Source organism: Marmota monax, unplaced genomic scaffold, assembly GCF_021218885.2.
Source record: "Marmota monax isolate L192 unplaced genomic scaffold, Marmota_monax_Labrador192_F-V1.1 WCK01_AAM20220418_F8-fsc00103, whole genome shotgun sequence".
In the NCBI taxonomy this organism is placed as follows: Eukaryota; Metazoa; Chordata; class Mammalia; order Rodentia; family Sciuridae; genus Marmota; species Marmota monax.
In genome coordinates, this window is record NW_026694286.1 from 3,857,215 (window position 1) to 3,877,521 (window position 20,307).

General features: G+C 43.1%; 1 protein-coding gene across 2 annotated transcripts; it reads right to left on the reverse strand.

Moving 5' to 3' along the window:
- Positions 1–954: 954 nt before the first annotated feature.
- Positions 955–12,193, reverse strand: Tmem200c (transmembrane protein 200C). Of its 2 annotated transcripts, none has more exons than XR_009228893.1 (3): positions 11,702–12,193; positions 6,554–8,815; positions 955–1,784 (listed from the first exon to the last, which is right to left on the reverse strand). XR_009228893.1 is itself a non-coding variant. In XM_046467446.2 (3 exons), the coding sequence occupies exon 3, from the start codon at positions 8,713–8,715 to the stop codon at positions 6,826–6,828; it is 1,890 nt and encodes a 629-aa protein (XP_046323402.1). In that variant the 5' UTR covers positions 8,716–8,815; positions 11,094–11,193; positions 11,702–12,193; the 3' UTR covers positions 1,791–6,825. The 2 variants fall into 2 exon arrangements, 1 of the variants encoding a protein (XP_046323402.1); XM_046467446.2 differs by lacking the exon at positions 955–1,784 and adding an exon at positions 11,094–11,193 and having other exon boundaries at positions 1,791–8,815.
- Positions 12,194–20,307: the final 8,114 nt, after the last annotated feature.

A 20,307-nucleotide genomic window follows, 5' to 3' on the forward strand; every position in this document is an offset into this window, starting at 1 on the left:
GTTTGTTAGTTCCATGTATTGATACTTCTTAGTTGGGAAGACCTGTTAGTAGAAGTCAGTCCTAAATGGGGAATAATTAAATATCTAAATGCAGGGAATATGAGTATTTTAATGCCCTTGTCACTTTAATCTTAATTCAAATATGCTTCTACTATATATAAAAAGATATTTATTTCTCTATATCTTTAGATATAGAAATATATAATTTTGATATGTTCTTCTCAAAATAAAAACCTCACTCAGCTCCTGTGGGGACACCAGGGGAAAGTCCAATCTAAGTTAGCTTGTGAAAATCTAGAATGCTGCATTGAGTTTGCCTTTTGCAAGTATTCATGCCAATACTCCTTGCCCACCTTTCTGTACCTACCTGACATTTCTTCATTTCTCAGGATGTAGCACGAAGGCCCACGTGACTCTTGCAATGTTTAACTTACACTGTATTGAAATTATTGGTGATGTGTTGTCTCAAAAAACAACTCTACTGCAAATGCCTGCAAGTAGAGATGCTATGTTGTTCCTATTTTCCTCCTTTGTACCGAAAGCACAGCACCTACTTGACACATGATAAGCAGTTTGGAATATATCTTGAGCTGATCTGAAAATGATTTGTATATTCCACCAAGAGGGAAGCAGCTTGGGCCACAGCCACTTACCCCTACAAGTGAAGTTATTTTCTTTTAAGTTAAATCTTTACAAAATGAAGTGGTAATGCAAGTACACACATAAAACAAAACAGTTCTACAAATCCTACACTGAGCCAAAGTAACTTTTTTGACCTGGTTGGCTCCAACTGACCTAGTGCATCAGTTAATAATAACTTTGGATTTTCTTCCTTTGAAAGTATAGACAGATAATTGAGTTTCTCAACTTAAAAACAATTGTAAATTTGCCCATAGATTTCCTTTCAATCATTAAACATTATTAGACCATTAGTACCTAGTAGTATCAAGAGAATTGACAATATCACAATTTATTAAATATTGAAAAATATACAAATTTATGTCTAGCCATGCATTTGCCTAAAGAGTATTTTCTGAGGAGTAAAAGCTATTATAATTTGTCATCTTAAGACTCTTGTCTAGATATAAAAATGATCCACAAACAAGAGTAACCATGTGCTCTTTCATAAGACCAAGAAAAAGTTCCTAGAGATTCTAGCATGACTTTATCTGTTTTATCTTTCATAGGATTCTCTTTTCCTTCCACCCTGGGTCTGCCTCCTCCTGTCTTCTCTTGTTATCCACAGCCAGCCTCCTGCTCTTGCTAGCACTTGGTCAAAGGTAGGATCTGAAGCACAGGTTAGGGAGACAGGAAGTCTTTGTGATAGCCCAGGTGTGTATGTGAGCTTTTTTAGTCTTTTGACCTCAATATATTATCTTAGTAATGAGATAACAAATATTCTGTTTGTCATGCAGGACTACATCTGAGCTGGCATTATTGAAAGGGCAAGGGTGAGAGCCAACTTAGGTGAATAACAATATATTTTCAGGTAGTAGAATCTCTAAATGGCCTCTTGCTCTGGGATATGAGCTAAAACTCTGGGCATTGATATATAACCCTACTGTGGTTCAAGCCAGCTGGACCCAACACTAGCCCAGTGCTTTGTAAACATCACAGATAGACAAATGGCACACAGAGAAAAAGCAATTTGGAGAGTGGCAGGCAGCTGTTTGACTAAAGTGGGACTTCCCAACTTGTGGTGGCTTAATAAAAAAACATAATTTTCATATCCACTTAAAGAAACTCATTCCTTTTTGAAGAAAAAAACCTCAAAGATGGTTTCCCTGGAAAGAAGAAAAAAAAAAGTCTTAGAATGACTTTCAAAGTTACTCATGAAAAAACTTATTCTGAATATTCAAATATTCATCCAAAGACTTTTTAGCCTCCCCCCAACAAAATTAAAACAATAGTCTGAGTCTATCAAAATCCAACTCCATCTATGTCACTCCTATTCTTTCTTTGTTATGAATGAGGAAAGCATTCACCTTAAACTGCAACCTTAATACAAGAAGATCTTATTTATAAATTGCATTACTATAAAACAAATTTTTATATCTTGGCAAAAATACTGTTTTAATAAAATACAAATCCTTTTACTTAGTTTGCACTAATAATATATTGTTTGAAATTTTTTTAAATTCTCTAACTCCCCGCAAAACATACTCAAAACTGCATTTTTATGAGAAATTCAAAATGAGTGAAGAGACAATTAACAGGAAATACTTTTTTCAAGACAATTTAAATAAAGGAGTTCCTTGTAATCCCATTGACTCTGGAGGCTTAGGCAGGAGGATCACAAGTTCAAAGCCAGCTCAGTAACTTTGTGAGACCTTAAGCAACTTAGTAAGACTCTGTTGTAAATAAAAAATAGAAAGAGTTGAGGATGTGGCTCAGTGGCTAAGTGCCCCTGGATTCAATCCCTGGTACCAAAACAAAACAAAACAAAAACTCCTAATCTTTCCTCAGGACTTTTTGACAGACAAGGACTGGGACCTCAGGGGCTTGCTGACCCTTCTGATGTGACCAGCTTCAGTAAATGGAAATGGTCTAATCCTAAACAAAATGCAGTCACATGAGCAATTTGAATACTCATTCATTGTCATACAATACCATGGTCATGAACCATAGGAACATGTGTCTAGTTCTTATTTGTTTTATGTTCTTTCTACCAGGGGCTGTTGCAGGAGTACAAGTTTTCAGTTTTTAAGTTCTATTTTATTTTCTGATACACCTAAGTTATTAAGATGTTTCAGAACAGTAAAGTTAAGGTTGTGTCTGTAATAACTGAATAATGAATTTAGTCTAATATTTATATTTCTTTAATTATTTTGCCTTACTGGTTAATATTTACTAGACTTTGTGTGTGCGCCAGAACTTTTTCTAAGTCCTTTGAACATATTAATTTATTTAGCCCTCATTTGAACAATTAATTCTATAAGTCAAATGCCATTTATTACTTCCACTTAATAGATGTCAAAACTCAGTGCTTTGGAAGCTCTCTAAGTCACACTCAAGCCACTATGCTATGTTGCCTTACATATTAAGCTTTTAAACCTAAAGTGATTGTTAATAAAAAGGAAGGATGGATGAAATAATTCTATTTAGCAGCTGATTCTATTTGAAATAAAAGAAATGACACTTTTATAACACTATGTCCCAAGCCTGTTATAAGCACTTTACAGAGAAATACATTCATTTAATCTGCATCCAGTCCTGTGGTGTACCATTCCTATTCTTATTGTATGGAAAGGAAAACTGAGATACAGAGAGGACAAGTAACATGCCCCTGATCATCCCTGAACATGATAGAAATGGGGGGGGGGATTGTTGCCAGTTTCCATGATTATTTCAGCATCTGAGGCCTGCCACTGCTTGTTGCCTCTGAATCATACTACATATGGTTGTAAGTACAAGGTGGGGGATTCTAAGTTCCCTCCAAATATGCCCTTTCATTGATTAGGTCCAAAAAGTCTGCCAAGTCACTTAGGAAAAAAACACAAAAAGTCTTTTGTTGGTCTAAAGACTAAAACACAAACACCAACTTTACCTCTTACTGTAATTCTACCATTGCTCTGCATATGTCTAAAAATTGTTCCGGAAAGGAATTCAGTGGAAATCCAAGGAGGTATGAAGTATTTCAGTCATCTATAAAAATGCTAATTTCATCTCAGCATTTGCCAGCATGTTCATACAATGGTCAAAACTCTCAAAATCCTAGCTCCCTTTACCAGTTGTGTAATTATGGGTAAATACTCCATCCCTCTGACCTCAATATCTTTCTCTGTAAAGTGGGGATAATACCAATCCTACTTCAATAAAGTTGTTATGAGGATTAACTGATATAATATATGTCAAGCTGGTAGAACAGTATTTAGATCACAGTAAATATTGAGTAACAATTAGCTCTATTATTGCAAAAGATTTTTGCTCCTATGCAAGTTAATACTGTGAATTTTCACAGTTATCATTGGAAAGGATTCCTCCTGAAGTCTGAGGAAATCCCAGGTGTCTCTCAAAATTTGTAGAATTGAATTTATCTTCAGGCAAAAAAAAAAATCTGGTGGGGGAAAAAAACTGGTTAAACTGCACAATGGTTAAGATAGATATGACTTGGGGCTGAGGCTGTGGCTCAGTGGCAGAGCGCTCACCTAGCACCGGTGAGGCACTGGGTTTGATCCTTAGCACTGCATACAAAAATAAGCAAATAAAATAAAGGTATGCTATCCCTCTACAGCCCCCCCCCAAATTTTTTTAAAAAGATAAAAATGATTTGATTTTAAAGTCATTTCACTTGCTGAAGATATTTAATTTCAGAAAGCACTCAGATGTGTGAGATCAACAGAAGCCACACGTTTAGTCTGAATTTTCTAACGTTTGTAAGGGATAAACAATAAATCTTATTCTTCTCACCCCTGTTTAGTTAAGCTAAGAAATGATGGCCTTATTATTTGATAAATATCATTATAATGTATTTTCTGAGGACTGGATTAGAATTGTAGAACACCGGAACCAATTTCTCCTTTTAAATAACACACTTTCAGTACAATGGAGAAAACATAGTGAAATTTGGCTTTTGTTTGTTTGTTTGGGGAAGTGGGTTAATACAATTGGAACTGTTGAAATTTAACCCTACCTGAAGGTCTTGTTATTCTTGCTTGTCACTCTGGTTAGTGTAAACTCACTTTGTGCCATAGAGAGCTCAATAAATTAACCCAGAGCCTTTAAGTGAGTTATTAACCTAATGTAGATCCAAATTGGTAACAAATTAGATTTTTTTAAAAAATCATTACAGACTGTTACATAAGTGGAAGTTTATGAAGAATTATATTCACTCTTCGATAAGTCTTGTGCACAAATTTGATACGATTATATCCAGGATAAAACCAATACTCTGAATTTAAGTAAAGCTTTTAGAGCTGAAGGGGATCATAGAGATTATATTATCCTCCAGGGCCCAGAGGGATTAAGTGATTTGTTTAAGATTATTGGAGAATGAGTGGCTATTCCAGATTTCAATGAAGTCCAATCTCATTATTCTACAGCATGCATTCAGACAATGTATTGTAACAGTAGTAATGGTTTCAAAAGCCACCATTTCTTGCGTACATACTCTGGGCCAGTAGTCTACTAGGCTCTTCATGTATAATCCCTCTCCTGCCTTGTTATCTCCTCCCAAAGCTCTAAAAGGTATGTCAAGTTGTTCTCATTTTACAGATCAGATGCTGAAGACCCAGCATCTGTGCCATGTTAAAAAAAAAATTGCAAATGCCAAGAGCTGGGATCCACTCTCAATCCTGAATATGCAATATTTCTGCAGGACCAGCTGCTTTCTGCACCAAAACCAACATGACCACATCTTATACTGGTTTTCCTTTGAAATCAGTATTTTAGGCTTCTGCAGAAAGAGTCTCCTGTATGTAAAGAACTTGTATCTGAATGGCCAAAAAGAAAGCAATTCCAAAACTCTTCAGGTAACACTCAAAGGAAGAGGCAATGGAATTGTAATTATTTGTCTTTCCTGTTCTTGAACATTAACTAGTTGACTTTTAATAACACCAAATGTAAATAATCTGTTTAGTACTGAAACACTACCTTTTTGCCTATGTGGGTCATGGGTTCAAGACCAAAAACTAAAAAACAAAATCAAATGATGAAATCCAAGAAGATGGGAAGGGAATACAGAACCTGGTCCTCTATAAATTAATACTTTGAGGTTAACTTAAAGTATCATAGAAAAATGCTATTTATTCATTGGTTCATTCTACTCAAGAGAGGAACTCCCAACTGTTTAGTACTGTCCTATGTTTTTAAAAGTTAAAAATATACCAGAAAACTATTATGATGTCCTCATACTTTCACTCATATTTGGGGGGAAGATAACTACAGTCAAAGTAGCAATGTCATAGCAAATTATTTTAGATTCATCAGATAAACTGTTAAATGTTTACTGTGAAGCAGTATTAGTTCCCAGGGAAAATGAAGCGATCTTATGTTTAACTGTTTGTTTGGAAACTTCTTTTATTAAAAAAAAAGACTTTAAATATTGACGCTATTTTCAATACAGGAGTGATAATACTCAATAAAGCATGGTGTACTTGATATTGTGACCTCACAGTCCATCTAACTTCTGGATCACTCTAGTCTCTGCAACATACCCTAGTATAAAAATGCAAATACCCTTTTTAAAAAATAAAGAGGCCTTTGGACAGTTGCATGAGCAGAGTGGGAAGGGGCTAAGAGAGTGCTCTTTCCTGAATTACTTATACTTTGGGCTTTGAATTCATTTAGAAAGATCAATTCTAAGAAAACTGAAACAAATCAACCCTTCAAAGCTCCACAAAGAGAGGGGGGCAGGAAGCTTGTCATTCACAAGCAGCAATCCACAAAACCAGCCCCAAAATACAAGGGTTAGGGAAATTAGGGGTCAAAAACAAAACAAAACAAACAAACAAAAAACAAAAACTGGAGTAAAGTGCACAGTTACTGTAAAAAATATATTATCTTGATCCTAAGAAAATTAAGAGAATTTTATCTAATGAACTAGATTGCTGACCTTTTAATACATTTGGTTTTCATGAAACATACAATCACCATCGGACATAAAAGACTAGTTAGCTTTTTTTTAAAAAAAAAAAAATTTGCTTGGAGTTATCTACAAGAATCTTGTGAATGCAATTCAAGAATAACATTCTGCAGCTCTTTGGATATTGGATGATTTCCTCAGACCAGTCCACAAAGGAATTGGGGAGCTGTTAATGCACTAATCCAAATGAGTATTTCTTCCATCTTCTCTCTCCTTTCCCCCCTGTGGCTCCTCTTTCCCCCCTAAATGCCAGTGCTTTCCAGCTCTCCATCTTCAACTCCTGTGGCATGAGACTGGGAAATCATGAAGAGTTTCTCCTTGTTTGTAAACTGCCTCTGCACCGGCTGAGGTTGCTCGGCCGCGGGTTGCTCCTCGCTGGGACTCTCTGAGGGACACTGCTCCGCACTCAAAACGGTGGCATCTTCACAGTCTTGCCTTTTACTGGCTACTACTTCCACCACCGACTCCAAGGAGGTGCCGGCCTCCTGCAGGGGAGTGTAGCCCTTATTGCTGCTCGATAGGTCATCTGATTGGGAGCTCCCCGAGTCCCGCCTGGCACGGGACGAGTCCTCCTGTAGCAGGGGAGGCGAGGGGATGGCGGTTGTGTCCTGAAGGCTGGAGTCCAGGTCCGCACCGCGCGGGGAGGGCGGGGGCTCGGGGGACGGCGGGGCCCGGTAGTCCGGGAGCCCGCTGGTGCTGCGGCGCCTCAAGGCCGCGTACCTGCCGGTCCTGGGCAGACGTCCTCCCTGCCCACTGGCAGTGTGCGCTGCCGCCGCTCCCCCGGGCTCATCCAGCTCCCCAAGCGCCCAGTGCGCGCCACCCTCCGCGCCGCGAAGGTCGGTCAAACTCAGTTCAACCTCGCCCCGTGGGATTTCCCGGGAGCCGCGTTCCCCGGGTGGCCTCTGCCAACTGCAGCTAGCGCCCTCCGCTTCCCCGTCTCTGTCGCGGTCCCCTTGTAAGGGCAGCAGCGCAAAGGCGCTCAGTGAGGAGCCCACGAGGGAGCTGGCGGTGCTCTGGCGCCCCCAACTCTCGGGTGGGCTGCAGGGCGCCGGGCTGCTGCTGCCGCTGGCGGCCGCGGTGGTAGTGGCGGCTGCAGTAGCCACAGCGGTGGTGGCCCGGCGACGGCCCGCTACTCCGGAGCGCTCGCGGTAGATACTGTACACGGCTTCTGCCAGGCTCGGGGGCTCTCGCAGGCAGCGCGGGGATGAGGCCAAGTCGGGTGGGGACGCCGCGCCCCGGGCCCTTCCGCCGCCCCCGCCCAGTGCCGCGGGGTGGGGCCAGGAGCCCCTGGCCAGCATCGCTGCCGCCCCGAAGGTGTCCCCAGAACCTCCACAACCCCCGGGCTTCAGCTCCAGTCCCCGCGACTGCACGTAGCTCAGGAAGCCGTTGAGCGGTACAGTCCCAGGGGGCGCCGAGGTGGGAGCCGAGGACGATGAGGAGGCAGCAGCGGCTGCAGCCGCTGCTGCAGCTGCAGCCAGGTCTTTGGCGCGAAGGCTGTGCACGTCGATGACGGTGGAATAGAGATCACGTAGGTTGATGATCTTGGTCTTCTTGTCTCGGTTTTCGTGCAGCACCGCGTTGGCGCAGATGAAGAGGAAGATGCCAATGCCCATAATGAGCGGCCCAAAGACCTTAAGCTTGTCTGAGTGCAGGTAACCCGAAAAGATGCGGAAAAAGAAGCCCACCGACGTGGAAGAGGATGAGGGAGGGGGGGCTGACCGCGCTGGAGGCGTGCTTCTGGGCACGCCCACGGAACTGGAGTTGACACCCTCTGGAGTCCCATGGTGACTCCTGGACGAGTTCTTGCTGCCACTGCTGCTGTTGGCGGTGGTGGTTAGGACGCGGTTGGCACTGCCCGCAGCCAGCAGCTGCTTACTGCCCTCCCTATTGGCCGTGTTGGTCTTTGGCCAGTAGCCCACCACAGCCATAGCTATGCCCACCAGTAGCACGAGGATCCCGCAGAGGGCGATAAGGCCGGAAATGGAGCAGAGCTTCAGCTTGCCTTTCACCACCACCACGTCATTCTTGCGCCTCTTCTTGGTTTTCCTCTTGCGCTTAGGGACCTGGCTTGGGGGGCGGAGGGGATCCTGCTTTCTGGCGGAAATCCTCAGAAGGCCTCCGGTGGCGATCATGGCGAACTCGTGGAGATAGGGGCTTGCCTGAGGGGCTGGGGCAGATGCTTGTGCAGAGGGGGCGCCAGCTGTCCACTAGCTGCTTCGCCACCTCCTCCTGCTGCAAAGCAGAGGAAGACAGTCAGAGGGTGTAGGCTTGACTGCAGCAACATCCCACGTGCTGCAATTGCCCCACTCCAGGATCCCGGATCCCATGTCATATGTGACCACCACCCACACTCCTGAACCTTTACCCACTAGTCCAAGAGCCCAGTACAGAGACCAAAAGTGGGTAGATATAAGTGAAGAGAAGCACTGTTGCCATAACTGACAGGTGGTGATGAAATAATTTTTGAGAAGTTTTCTCCTTCCGTCCCCATCCCATCCCCCACACATAGGTAATCCACCAATATTCATTTCAAACCCTCTTGGCTGGCAATCAATGAGGTGCCAATAATTGATACTCAGTTTGGGGACTTGAGGACTCTCATGGCAAGAGCCTTTCTCTTCCTTTGTCCCACTGGACTCAGAAGATTTCCCAAGGGAGGGGCCACAGAAGTGGCAAGTCTTCAGGCAAGCCCAGGAGTCTCTCAATGTGGAGCCTAAAGTTACTGAAATAGTCATGAAAGTTACTATTGTATGGAGGTGCAAAGAATTCATTTCACGGATGAAAATGAAAGGCTTCATACACTGGCAGGAAGACAGTTTATTTCCTCCAGATAATTAACAGAATTCATTGCTAAGAAAATACCAGACATATTTCAGTACTGTGACAATAAGTTCCTTCACAAAGTTTGCTCTCACCTATTCTTGTTCCTACAGCTAAAGGCAAGCAGATCCCTCTCAAGCCTTCTCATCTTTACTCTGCAACATCTGAACAGCTTCTTGGGGTGGAATATTTAGTTTTAGGTAATGGTTATGTAACTGAGCTCTTCCTTCTGGCCTTCTCTCCTCCTCTCAGAGGGACTTCCTTAAAGGTATCTTGTGCTAATTTCATCAGGGAATTCCAGAAGTCCACTGGAATCTCCAAGAAAAAAATCTTTTCCTCATGTAGGAAAATTACAATCTTAAAAAAAAATAAAACTGCCACAATAGCTTTCTGACCCCTTATTAATGTGCCAAGAGCAGTCTACAGAATCCCAGCATTCAAATGAGTAGGCAATTAACTAGGTGAAGCAGTCTACATAATAATGATGATTTATAGGATGGCATTTCCCCAAGTGAGAGCTGTTTTCTTCATCCTTTTCTCATGAGGTCATTTTTGGGAAGGGATAGTAGCAATAATCAATGGATTATCCTGAGGAAGTTTATTTAGTTGTTTGTAATAGAGTCTGAGTAAAAAAAAAAAAAAAAAAATCACAGAGGCCTATCTGTAGTTATCTGTCAACTTCTTAAAATTCCAGGCTTTCTGAATCCTCAGAGTATAACATTTTCTGTCCCATTGGTTGTGTTATCTCCTATAGTAGAGATGCTCAAATTAAGGACATTGCGTGAATCTGAAAGATGTAGGTATCTTTCACAAGTCTTTTGGTATTTTAGCCCTTTTAAGATAAATCATGTTTTAGAATAAATTACCCTTTGCAAATGTAGGGTTACTTAGGCAAATTTTTGCTTTTAATTGTTGCTTGGGTGAAAAGCCTTGGCCCCTAATTCCTTTCATTGTATCAATATAGGCAGGATCTTTTCTCCATGTGGGAAAGCAGATGATAATCAGCTCTTTAGAATGTTTGCAAATCAATACCTCTTTGAAATTTAGTTAAGGTTCAGTAAAAAGAAACACTAGGTAGGTTAAGGAAGGGTCAGTAGAAAGAACATATCTGCAAGCCTTTAGAATTTTTTTTCTTTAAAGGAGCTGTACCAATAAGTACAAACATTGTGTATGTACCTGTATGTAAAGGATGGAAGGACACTACCACCATCACCACCCATAATAACATTTTTTTATGTACTTGCAACTTAGAGGCTGCTACTTTAACTGGCCCTTGGACTCCAGGATCTTTAATAATCTGGAGGTCTGAGGTTATCTCCAAGAAGGCTTTAAGGACAAGACATTGTAGAAGCAAATCCAGACTCTGTCTGTAGGGTGGCTCTCCCAGGAGAGAAGGGCTTATGTTTTGTTTAGGCATTGATAAGGTGTACCAGGATGTTGACTGTCTTGGGGGAGGAAGGCATCCACATGTATTTCTCCTCGGAAAGGCGGCTTTGGCTGGCATAGGATGTGGGGAAGATTGGGATGGATTTCAACAATCGTTTACAGAAGATCTTTAGAATTAGTTTAATAGCTAGCAATTAGTTCCCTAGTTTATTATTCCTCCAGCTCTGTTGAAAGCTTAACTCCTTTCCAATGTATCACCATCTGAGGAAATACTGACAAAGGTCAGGACCCATGGAAGACCCACCTTTGAGGTTTTTCCTTTAGACTTAATGCAAGAAAGCAAACTTAGCAGTGGAGATTGTCTGCCCTCGCAAATGACTTGCCTGGCGCTGGTCTTTCCGTGGCTAAGGAATGGAGGATGGGGTGGGGGGGAGAAAAGGAGTGATGTCTAAAAATACAACTGCTTCCAAGAGAGACATTCAAGTTCTGCGCTCATGATGGATTAAGCCCCACTCCGCGACTGAGGCTCAGAGCCCGCAGGCTTGCGAGCGCCATGCTGTGCCAGGCACCCAACCCAAGTCCTCGACCCCCAGCCCCTCCCGGGCAGGGCAGCGCGCCCCTCGCCCTTCTCTTTGGTCTGCTTATTTCTGTTGGAGTCACATGAGTGCAGCAGCTGCGAGTCCGCTTCTGGAAAGAAGACAGGCAGGAGCAAAGTGAGGGCAATCCTGAACTCGCTGTTTCTGGGCAGCGCATCCCCGGTAGCCCGCCCAGGGAAATTTCTCTCCCAGAACATCAGAAGGGAAAAATCGGGGCTTTGGGACCGGAGGTTTGGGGAGGGGCAGCTCCGGGGCTGGGGATTGACAGAAGTGCTCAAAATGGCAGCACTAGAAGCAAACAATATCGCTCACTTACCCAGGGAGACCGGGGAAGCTCGGGACCGGCGAACGGGCGCTCGGGCGACACAAAGGAACCATGGAGAAACTTTTTCAGCCCGAGCCGACGGCGGGGCGCAGGGACAGCGCCTCGGGGCCCTCCACGCGAGCGCTGCTCAGCAGCCCAGCGGGGACGAGCGTCCGCCCTGGGCTCGCAGCCCCCTCCGGCGCTGTGGCGGGAGCCATTTCCAAGAGTTTCCAAGAAGTGTCAGGTCCTCCGCATCCTGCATCCTGCCTCGGAGCCCTTCTGCCCTCCGGCGCTCCTCCTCAGTTCTTGGTGTCCCCTCCCGGGGCGCCCCCGAGCGGGCCGCTGCAGCCGCGCGGTCCCCGGCCCTTGAGCTTCTTTTGTGTGGCTGCGGCGCGCCGGGCTCCGCCGGGTGGAGTTGAGCCCGCGGCGGCGGCGGCGGCGGCTCCGGGCGGCCGGACTGGCGGCTGTTGCTAAGAGACCGGAGCCATGACACAGGGAAATTGCGGAAGGATGGCAGTCGGTACCCGGCCCGACTCCGTGGCTCAGGGGCGCACCCGCCCCCCGCCCCGCCCCCCGCCTCCTCCCGGCGCTCCCCCCCCCCCGCGGCCTTCCCCCGCTCCCGCACTTCCTCTGCAGCCGGCCTCCCGTCCCTTCGGAAGCAGAGTCCCCCGACGAGGGGCCAGAGGGGAGGCGGGAGGAGGCACCGGCGCCCGGCGCTCGGACCGCAGAGTCGGGGCGCCAGCGCGCAGGGCAGGGCGCGGGGTGTCTTGGCCTTCCCCGCCGCCGGGGCGCCCCGGGACCGCCGCCTGCCTTCGCAGGCACCTTTGTTCTTTCTCTCCCAACTACCTGTCTGAGCAGCGGGCCGGAGAGGGCCCCAAGAAAGATCCGCCCCTCCCGGAGAGTCCCCCCATCTGCATCGGAGGGGCGCTCTCGGGGAGCCGGGGGCTCGTGTCCCAGTCTCTCTTTCTCTCCCTGCCTCCCGCACCTCTTCTTTCTCCTCTTTTGTTGCCTCTACTCCTCGTCGCGACACTGCCTTGGCTGCTTTTCCCCCTCCCACTTGGGAGTTTGCAGCGTGGACGGCCGGTGAACACCGTAAGTTGTCCCCTGGCGAACTCAGCCCCGGTGGAGTGGAGCGGCCCCCGCAGAGCAGGGCGCACCGCTGACTCTGGAAGCCTCTGTGTGATGTTATCGCGCTTCAGCTCAGCTGGGCTTTGTGACCGGCCTTGTGGGGACCACGGCTGCTCCCCCGGACTCGGGCAGCTGGGGCTGATCGGAGATTAGAATCTGCTCAGAGGTTCTTCCTTGGGTAGCCCCTGCTGCTCTACTATATGTGGTAATCAGCAAGCATTAAAAGGAAAACTATAATTCTCCAGGAATCAGGCATCAAAGAGGGGAGATGGGGGTAGGGAGGATGTCCAAACTCCCTACGTCATTTGAAAAAAAAGGGGAGAGAGAGGAATCCTGATTCCTAGCTCATCCCTCTCCTCTTAACTCTAAAGTAAAAATGACAGGAGAAAGAGAATTTCCAAGTGGAATTTCCCCACGGAGTATTGAGAAAGTAAGAAAGATTTCAATTATCTATTGAAATGAGGCAGCCAGGACTCTGGAAAGAGAGGCATAGAAGAGCAGATAAAGCAAGTGCTGTCTGGCATTTGGGATCCAGACAAATATTTTGGCTGTGGAGATGGTGGGTGGGCATTATATATCCTGTTTTTCTGTTTTAGGGGTTCATAAAAACCCACTCAGGAGAGCTTTGCCACCCGAATTCCTAATTACAAGTTTGATCTCAATGTACACAGCATCCACTTGTTTAAGCCTAGAGCAATACGTTTCAAAAAGAACAATAAAGACACAAAATGCATAGATTTGATGATAGAAATGTGTATCATGATATATGAGGCTACAGTGGAGATGGGAAAGGATGGAGGAAAAATCTGTCCTGAAGGTAATCCTGCACCTGCCTATTTAAAAGGTGTCCTCTGTCATCCTTTTCATCAAATTGTGGATCTAGATTATGAACAGTGTTCAGAACCCACCTCCTTCTACTTGACTATTCCTGCTCAGATCTAGAATACTATAAGACAAATTATAATAAAAGAAAAATTTAAAAATTCCACATTGGCTTGTTTCCTTTTATGGAAATCGCTGCAAAGGAGGAATAACTCAACTAGGTCCGGTTGTTTTCTAAAGCCTTTCTGGCTTTGAATGTCCACATTTCTGGAGTCCTGATAATAATCTGGTGTTCTGTACAAAGACTGGGCCTTCGGTCTCATTTCATTACATAGCTTGCTGCTAAGGAACACAGTGGGCACCTGCTATCCTCTGTTTGCTGGGCTGTACAAACAGGAATATTATCAAAGAACTTCATTAGGATTTTATATGGATTAAGCCATTAATAGTTTCAAATTTCTGCATAAATAATCGCCATCATTTGCACACTTAAAGCTCATCTGAGGGATTTGGAGAAGGATCTTTTCGGACAAATGGGTCTTGGGACATGACTAGCCTTTTCTTATGTTGATGATTGTAACAGAATATATGGTTTATTATTCAAAAGCTTCTTTCCAAACTGAGCTCTTTGAAACTGTGACTGTTCCATTTAACCAGAGAGTTAGCATATTAAGTAATTTTCTTTATTTTCAGCTCAGAGTATCAGAGGAAATCAAACACATCACATCTGTTTCCAGTGGAGTACTTTATTCCCTCTGTAATAGGGCATTTGCAGACATTCCCAGCACTTCTCAAGTTATGTCAAGTTATTTTTTGAAGGAACAATGATCCTCTTGGCCCTCTGGAATTATTTTCCTTCTCGTTTCACATTTCAGTTTGGATGATTTCTGAGATAGTGGGACACCACTTTCATCCTGCTGAGGACAGAAGGGCCAAGGCTATCTAATTATAATCATTCACTGATGTCTCTAGATCTCAGAGCTCAGCAGAATATCTGAGCAGGTTGTAACAGGGATGGTCATGAAGGAAAAGCCTTGGGGGGAGAAAAGAGAGGAAGAAAAAGATGAGCTTAGTTTAGTTGGATTAAACTCTGACCTGCAACCTTTCATTTGTGCTTTCTTAAAAAGAATCCTTATGTAATGCATTCGGTTTCATAATTTATTCACAACTCATTTACTTCCCCTCATTATTTCATCAACCTTGCCTGGCTGACCCAACTGTGGAACCTGGACAGCTCAAGGGAAGAGAGTGACTTGCCAAGGGCACACTCAGGCTCCTCTCACCATCAGGAGTGTGCTCATGGGGAAGAGTTTGCTTATGCCAGTAGCTCAATTGCTTGCTTTCAGGGATTGTTTAGGCTGCGGAAACAGAGGGATTTTAGGGGAGTAGGTCCTGGAACCAGTTTATCTCCTCCACTAACCAACTTCTTAATTTAGTTAAGTAACTAAATCATTTAATCTTGCCTACCTCAGTTTTCCCATCCATGATGGGGATAATGACACTACCTTCCACATAGCGTTGTGATGAGGTCTAAAAAATTTTAGTTGCTATAAACCAAACTTCAGCCCTTTGAAGATTCTTGTTAAACTTAGCTAAGTCATCATTAGTATTGACATCCCCCAAATTGATGCCATTCATATTCATTAGGATCTACATGGGACTCAGTGTGCACTTCATTTCTTAAAAGGGTTTCAGGATTGGCTGTTGTGACTGAACTGTCCCTATCCACATGATGCATGCCAGAGAGCCTATTCCAGAGAACCTGTTCTGCAGGGTAAAAACACTCCTCATTGCTACTTTGTTCATTTTGCAACTAAGCTGGGACACTTTAACTTCAGTTTGCTCAAGAACCCTGATTTCAAACTCATTCACTTCCCAGGTCAACTTAGAAATTTGGGAAAACACAACACAGTGGACCAGAAGTTTGAAGACTTCATGGAAATGATTCTCCATGCTTTGTATGGCATCTCTACATAAGAAGAGAGAAATCATCACTCCAGTTTGAGAACCCCTCATTCTTCCTCTTTGTTCCTTCTTCTACCCTCTTCATATCCCTGATAATAAAAAATAAAACGACGAAAAAAAAAAAAAGCATGACAAAGGCAAACAATACATTAAGTGCACAACTGGAGTCACTAGGATTAACCAATAAAAATAGCAGGGTATACTCCTGCTAAAAACAAATATGTTGTTTATCTGAAATTAAAGTTGAACTCGATGTCCTATATTTTAACTCAAGTCAACCACAATCTACCTTGGTAGTGTCACATTTTTTTCATGGTACATGTAAAGCCAAAAGAACCTGAGAAGACAGAAAAATATGAGAGCAGGAGTAGATTAAAGAATGTCTCACCAGAGGTCTTTGGGAATGGACGAGGCAGGAAAGGAAAACTAAGAGCAAAGACTGGATGGAGCAACAGACCTGTAAAGTCTTAGAATGGCATTTCCAGAGCTGGGCCGAGGGTATCATTACAGCTGCTTGTAGTTAGAGGTTAAGTGGTTTGCATTTCTAGCCTTCCCCAACAGAACACTGCAGTGTAGAACAGGTGTGTGCCTCTAGTCACCAGGGTCCCACAGATGACCTCTGAAGAGATACAACTCAGCTTAACTTTTAAGAACTTCATATTTGACCAAAGAGAAACTCATATCAATATCAAGGTCATAAGCCAGTCCTTTTCTTGTGTTTTCAAGAGATATCAAAGAAGTTCAATCCTAGATACTCTATCACAAAGTCTAAAGTCAAGAAGTAATGAAAAATCTAAGGAACCTTCTTTAGAACACATCAGACAGGGTTTTCTTCCTTTATTCCAGACAAATGGCCTGTGGCAGTGACAGCCTTCATTTCTGTCCTACTCATTCATATTATTATAAATAACCACGGTCTCAACTGGAGAACTAACAGAGGTTGTTTTCTCTAACAAGTAGGTTCATTTTTGTACATACAATTTTCCCCAATAGCCTGAATTTTCTACCATTTTCTGTGTACACCAAAAAGCTGTATTCTGTGCCTTACAAAATAATTGAGGTCTGAGATGAGAAACTAGAGTGCGTTGGCAGGCCTGGCAGCAGATGAAAGCTGAGCTTGGTAAGGGCCTTGATGAGAAGGCTTTGTCAATGGAATGACCAAGAAGAGACCCACTCCTAAATTTGCCCTGTGTTCCCAAAACATTGTGGAAGTCCACCCTAATGTTCATATTATTTTGTATAATCTATAACATTACATATACTATTACTGAGAGTTAATAGTGACTCACATGTCTGATCTTTCAAAATTAATTGTGATATTAGCTACCGTGGGTACATAAGAGAGAGGAAAACAGAAAAAGAGCTAGTTTTCAAAAGTAAATAAAAAATCATAAGACTTCAAGATTACTCCTTGGATGATAGATCTCTGATTCATCTAGTAATCATTTTCTTTAACACCTCTTGTGTGCCCAGCTCTGTGGTTCCTGCATTCTTCATGAAATGATTATTTATTGTTCAATACAGGGACTGGAGATAGAGTGGTAATCAATGCAAAGTCCCTCTCATGGGTGAAGGGAGGGGATAAAGAATACACAGTAAATGAGCAACAATAAAAGAAAAAAGAAAATTTCAAATCTTGATGAGTGATATGAAGAAACTTAAAGAGAGTTCTAGGACTAGTCAGGAGGGATGGTAAGAGAGAACAGGTTTAATTGGGTATTTTGAAAAGGCCTCACTAAGGGCTGAAATGCCACAGAGAACTGGAACCTGAAACAGAATCAACCAAGAAAATAATGAGAAGACATGATTTTATTAGTGTATAATCTAATTCAAATCAATGACCAATGTAGGTAAAGGTAAAATGTTTAAGTGCTGAAGGACTTTAGAAGAGAAAAAAAAGATCACGAGGCAGGGTTGTGGGGAGAAAAATAGAAAAAAGAATACTTCATAGGTCTGGATTCTCCCCCCACTCCTACTTTGACCTGGAATGGATGTGGGTAATGAAGGGAAGAGACAGGATCAGATATGGGAGCAGAATGATCTGGACATAGCCTCATTGATAGGCTTAAAGGTTCATATAAAATGGCAGGGAAGACAGGGTCCAGGTACTAGGCAGCCCAGCAGGTGTTTGATACATGTTCAGAGGCTTAGCGTGGGAAAGGGTGGTCAGGTACTTCAACCCCTTGCTCTTCAAAGTGTGGTTCAAAGACCAACAGCATTGGCATCCCCTGGAAGCCTGTTAGAAATGTGGATTCAGGCTCCATCCTAAACTGAGTCAGAATCAGCTTTTTAGCAGTGTTTAAGTGCTTTGTGTGCCCATAAAACTTTGAGAAATGGAGTGATAGAACTTAGCTGATCCCAGTCTTTGCTGTCCTGGCTGGCTTGGTGTGTGTGTGTGTGTGTGTGTGTGTGTGTGTGTGTGTAAGAGAAAGAATATGCTGCTTTTAAATATGTGTTTCAAATAGTGACCCTGGAGGTATGTGACATCTGAGTCCATATGCATGTCTCTTACATAAGGCAGCAGAATATTTTTTTATTCCCTCAAATGGAAGAGCAAAGCTAAAACTTGGTGGGTTTTGAAAGTTTATGCTTTTGCTTAAGAAACAAGCTTGATGGATTTGGGGCTTAAATCCAACTTTCTTAAAAAAAAAGACATATTTACTGTTCTTGAATTGCTCTTTGAATTCACACCATTTGTGCTCAAGTAACTGCCCCTCCCAGTCCGTGATACTGAGAAAGTTACTTAAGTCTCTGAATAATTGGGTTATCTATAAGGAGTGACATAACTCTTCTCTTTTAAGGCAGTTGTAAGGAAATGAAAGCAGCAGCAGTGCTGAGTAGCTGGCGGCAGGGGGTGTTCTGTCCCCCAGCACCTCTACCCTCCCTATGGAGTACCCCAAATGAACAGATGGAAGGAAAATCAGGTACTTGCTACATACTCCGTCCAACTACACCACTAATCCTATTCTATACAGAAATCATGGAGCCATCACTGTGGATATTGCTGGAGATATGGGCCTTGAGGCCTGCAGGGCATTTGTCAGATGTGAATGGTGCTGGTGAAGACATTGAGTGTTTATAGAGTGCTCATTACCCATCAGGCACTGCACTGGTCCTTGGAGTTACTATGGAGGGTGAAATCCACCTGTGAAATGAGGTGGGTGGGGTCAGAGCCAACAGACACAGAAAGGCCTCTAAATTGCTTTGCAGTTCCAAACAAGTCCCAACCAGGTTGCAGGGGCTTCCTGGTCCCCATTCTTACCTCTTTAGTTTCTGACCCTCACTGTCTCGGGGTAGCCATGCTCTGACATAGGTTTCCTTAAGTCACACCCATGCTATTGGGACTGTAGGTTTGAGTGCTGCTGTTTAAGAATCCAAGGTGGGTCTCTAGTTCCCTCAGAAGGTTTTTGGAATCCTCACTTCTGGGTTATTAAACATGTACCTATAAAATTGTAATGTTTGAGGCTCAAAATCATGAAGAGGCCAATGGGCCACAACGAATAATTAAATTTCATTTCAAGGGGTGTCACCTAGTTACATTTTAGTATTCACATCTTCCAGATGATCCCAGATGGCAACATCTGTTACAAGATGAATGCATTCATATTCTTTGGGGATACAGAGAGTCAAAACAAAAGAGAAAACTACCTCCATCAATTGCCATCTGAAAAGATATACAAGTCTAACCCATAAAACCAATAAATTAGTATCCATCCCATGTTTTTACCCAATGGAACTCTTCCAATCCTATCAGAACCATAATAGATGAGTTAAATGATTAAAATAAGTTCAAAGTAATATTTAGATATATTTTTTTTCCCTGAAGAGGAAAAGCTCACAACATTTTTCACACTAAATTTAGTTTTGAATTTCTATAAAATCTTACAACAATCTGAGCTGGCTTCTTTATACTGAAGAAGATTGAAGTATCATTACATTGGCAAAGCATAACAAATATTTCTTTTCTAGTGAGAAAGATGCCAACACCACTTCTTGACAGGCATAGGGAAGCAATTACACAGCTTTCTATAGAGGCAAGATGTTGGCATGGTATATTGGAAAATGATATGCAGAAAAATCAGAGATAGTATTGCAGAAAATTATTGTGATTTTTATTATTTCCCAAAGTCATTCCCTTCCCACAGATCTGAGTTTGGCTATGGGAAGGTCTATAGAGAGAGCTGAGAATTTACAGCAAATTGTATAAGAGTTTAATATATACACCTCACAAAGTATGGCTGGGTCACAGATTTCCTTCAAATTATTTCCAATCACTTATAACTTCTGACTTTGATGACATTAATATTAATGTAATGATAGAAAATGATACTCTCTAGAAATTTGATACAAATCAGTGCTATAGCCCACTTCTATTTTATTTTATTTATTTATTTGTCAAGGAAATTATTTTCCCATTTAGCGAGATAACTACATATATGATCAAGACTAAGATTTCACAACCCAAGGAGAATTAGGAAAGATCCTAATTTGCAGCAGTCACCTTGAGAGGTTACTCATCAGACCACAGATCTGTGTAATGGTTTATTGTAAAAGTGTGAGAACTCAGAAAATTTACAGCTTCCATTTTGTAAGTAGTGAAGGAATCGCTTTGGCAGCTTGTCAACTGAAGTCACAGGTGAGGATTGTTGGCCAGGCCAGGGCCGAAAAACCATGCTTCTCAACTCTGAAGAAATTATAAGGCT

Coding starts and splice junctions, on each gene's coding strand:
- Tmem200c (XM_046467446.2), bottom strand. CDS start 8,715: ATGATCGCCACCGGAGGCCTTCTGAGGATTTCCGCCAGAAAGCAGGAT.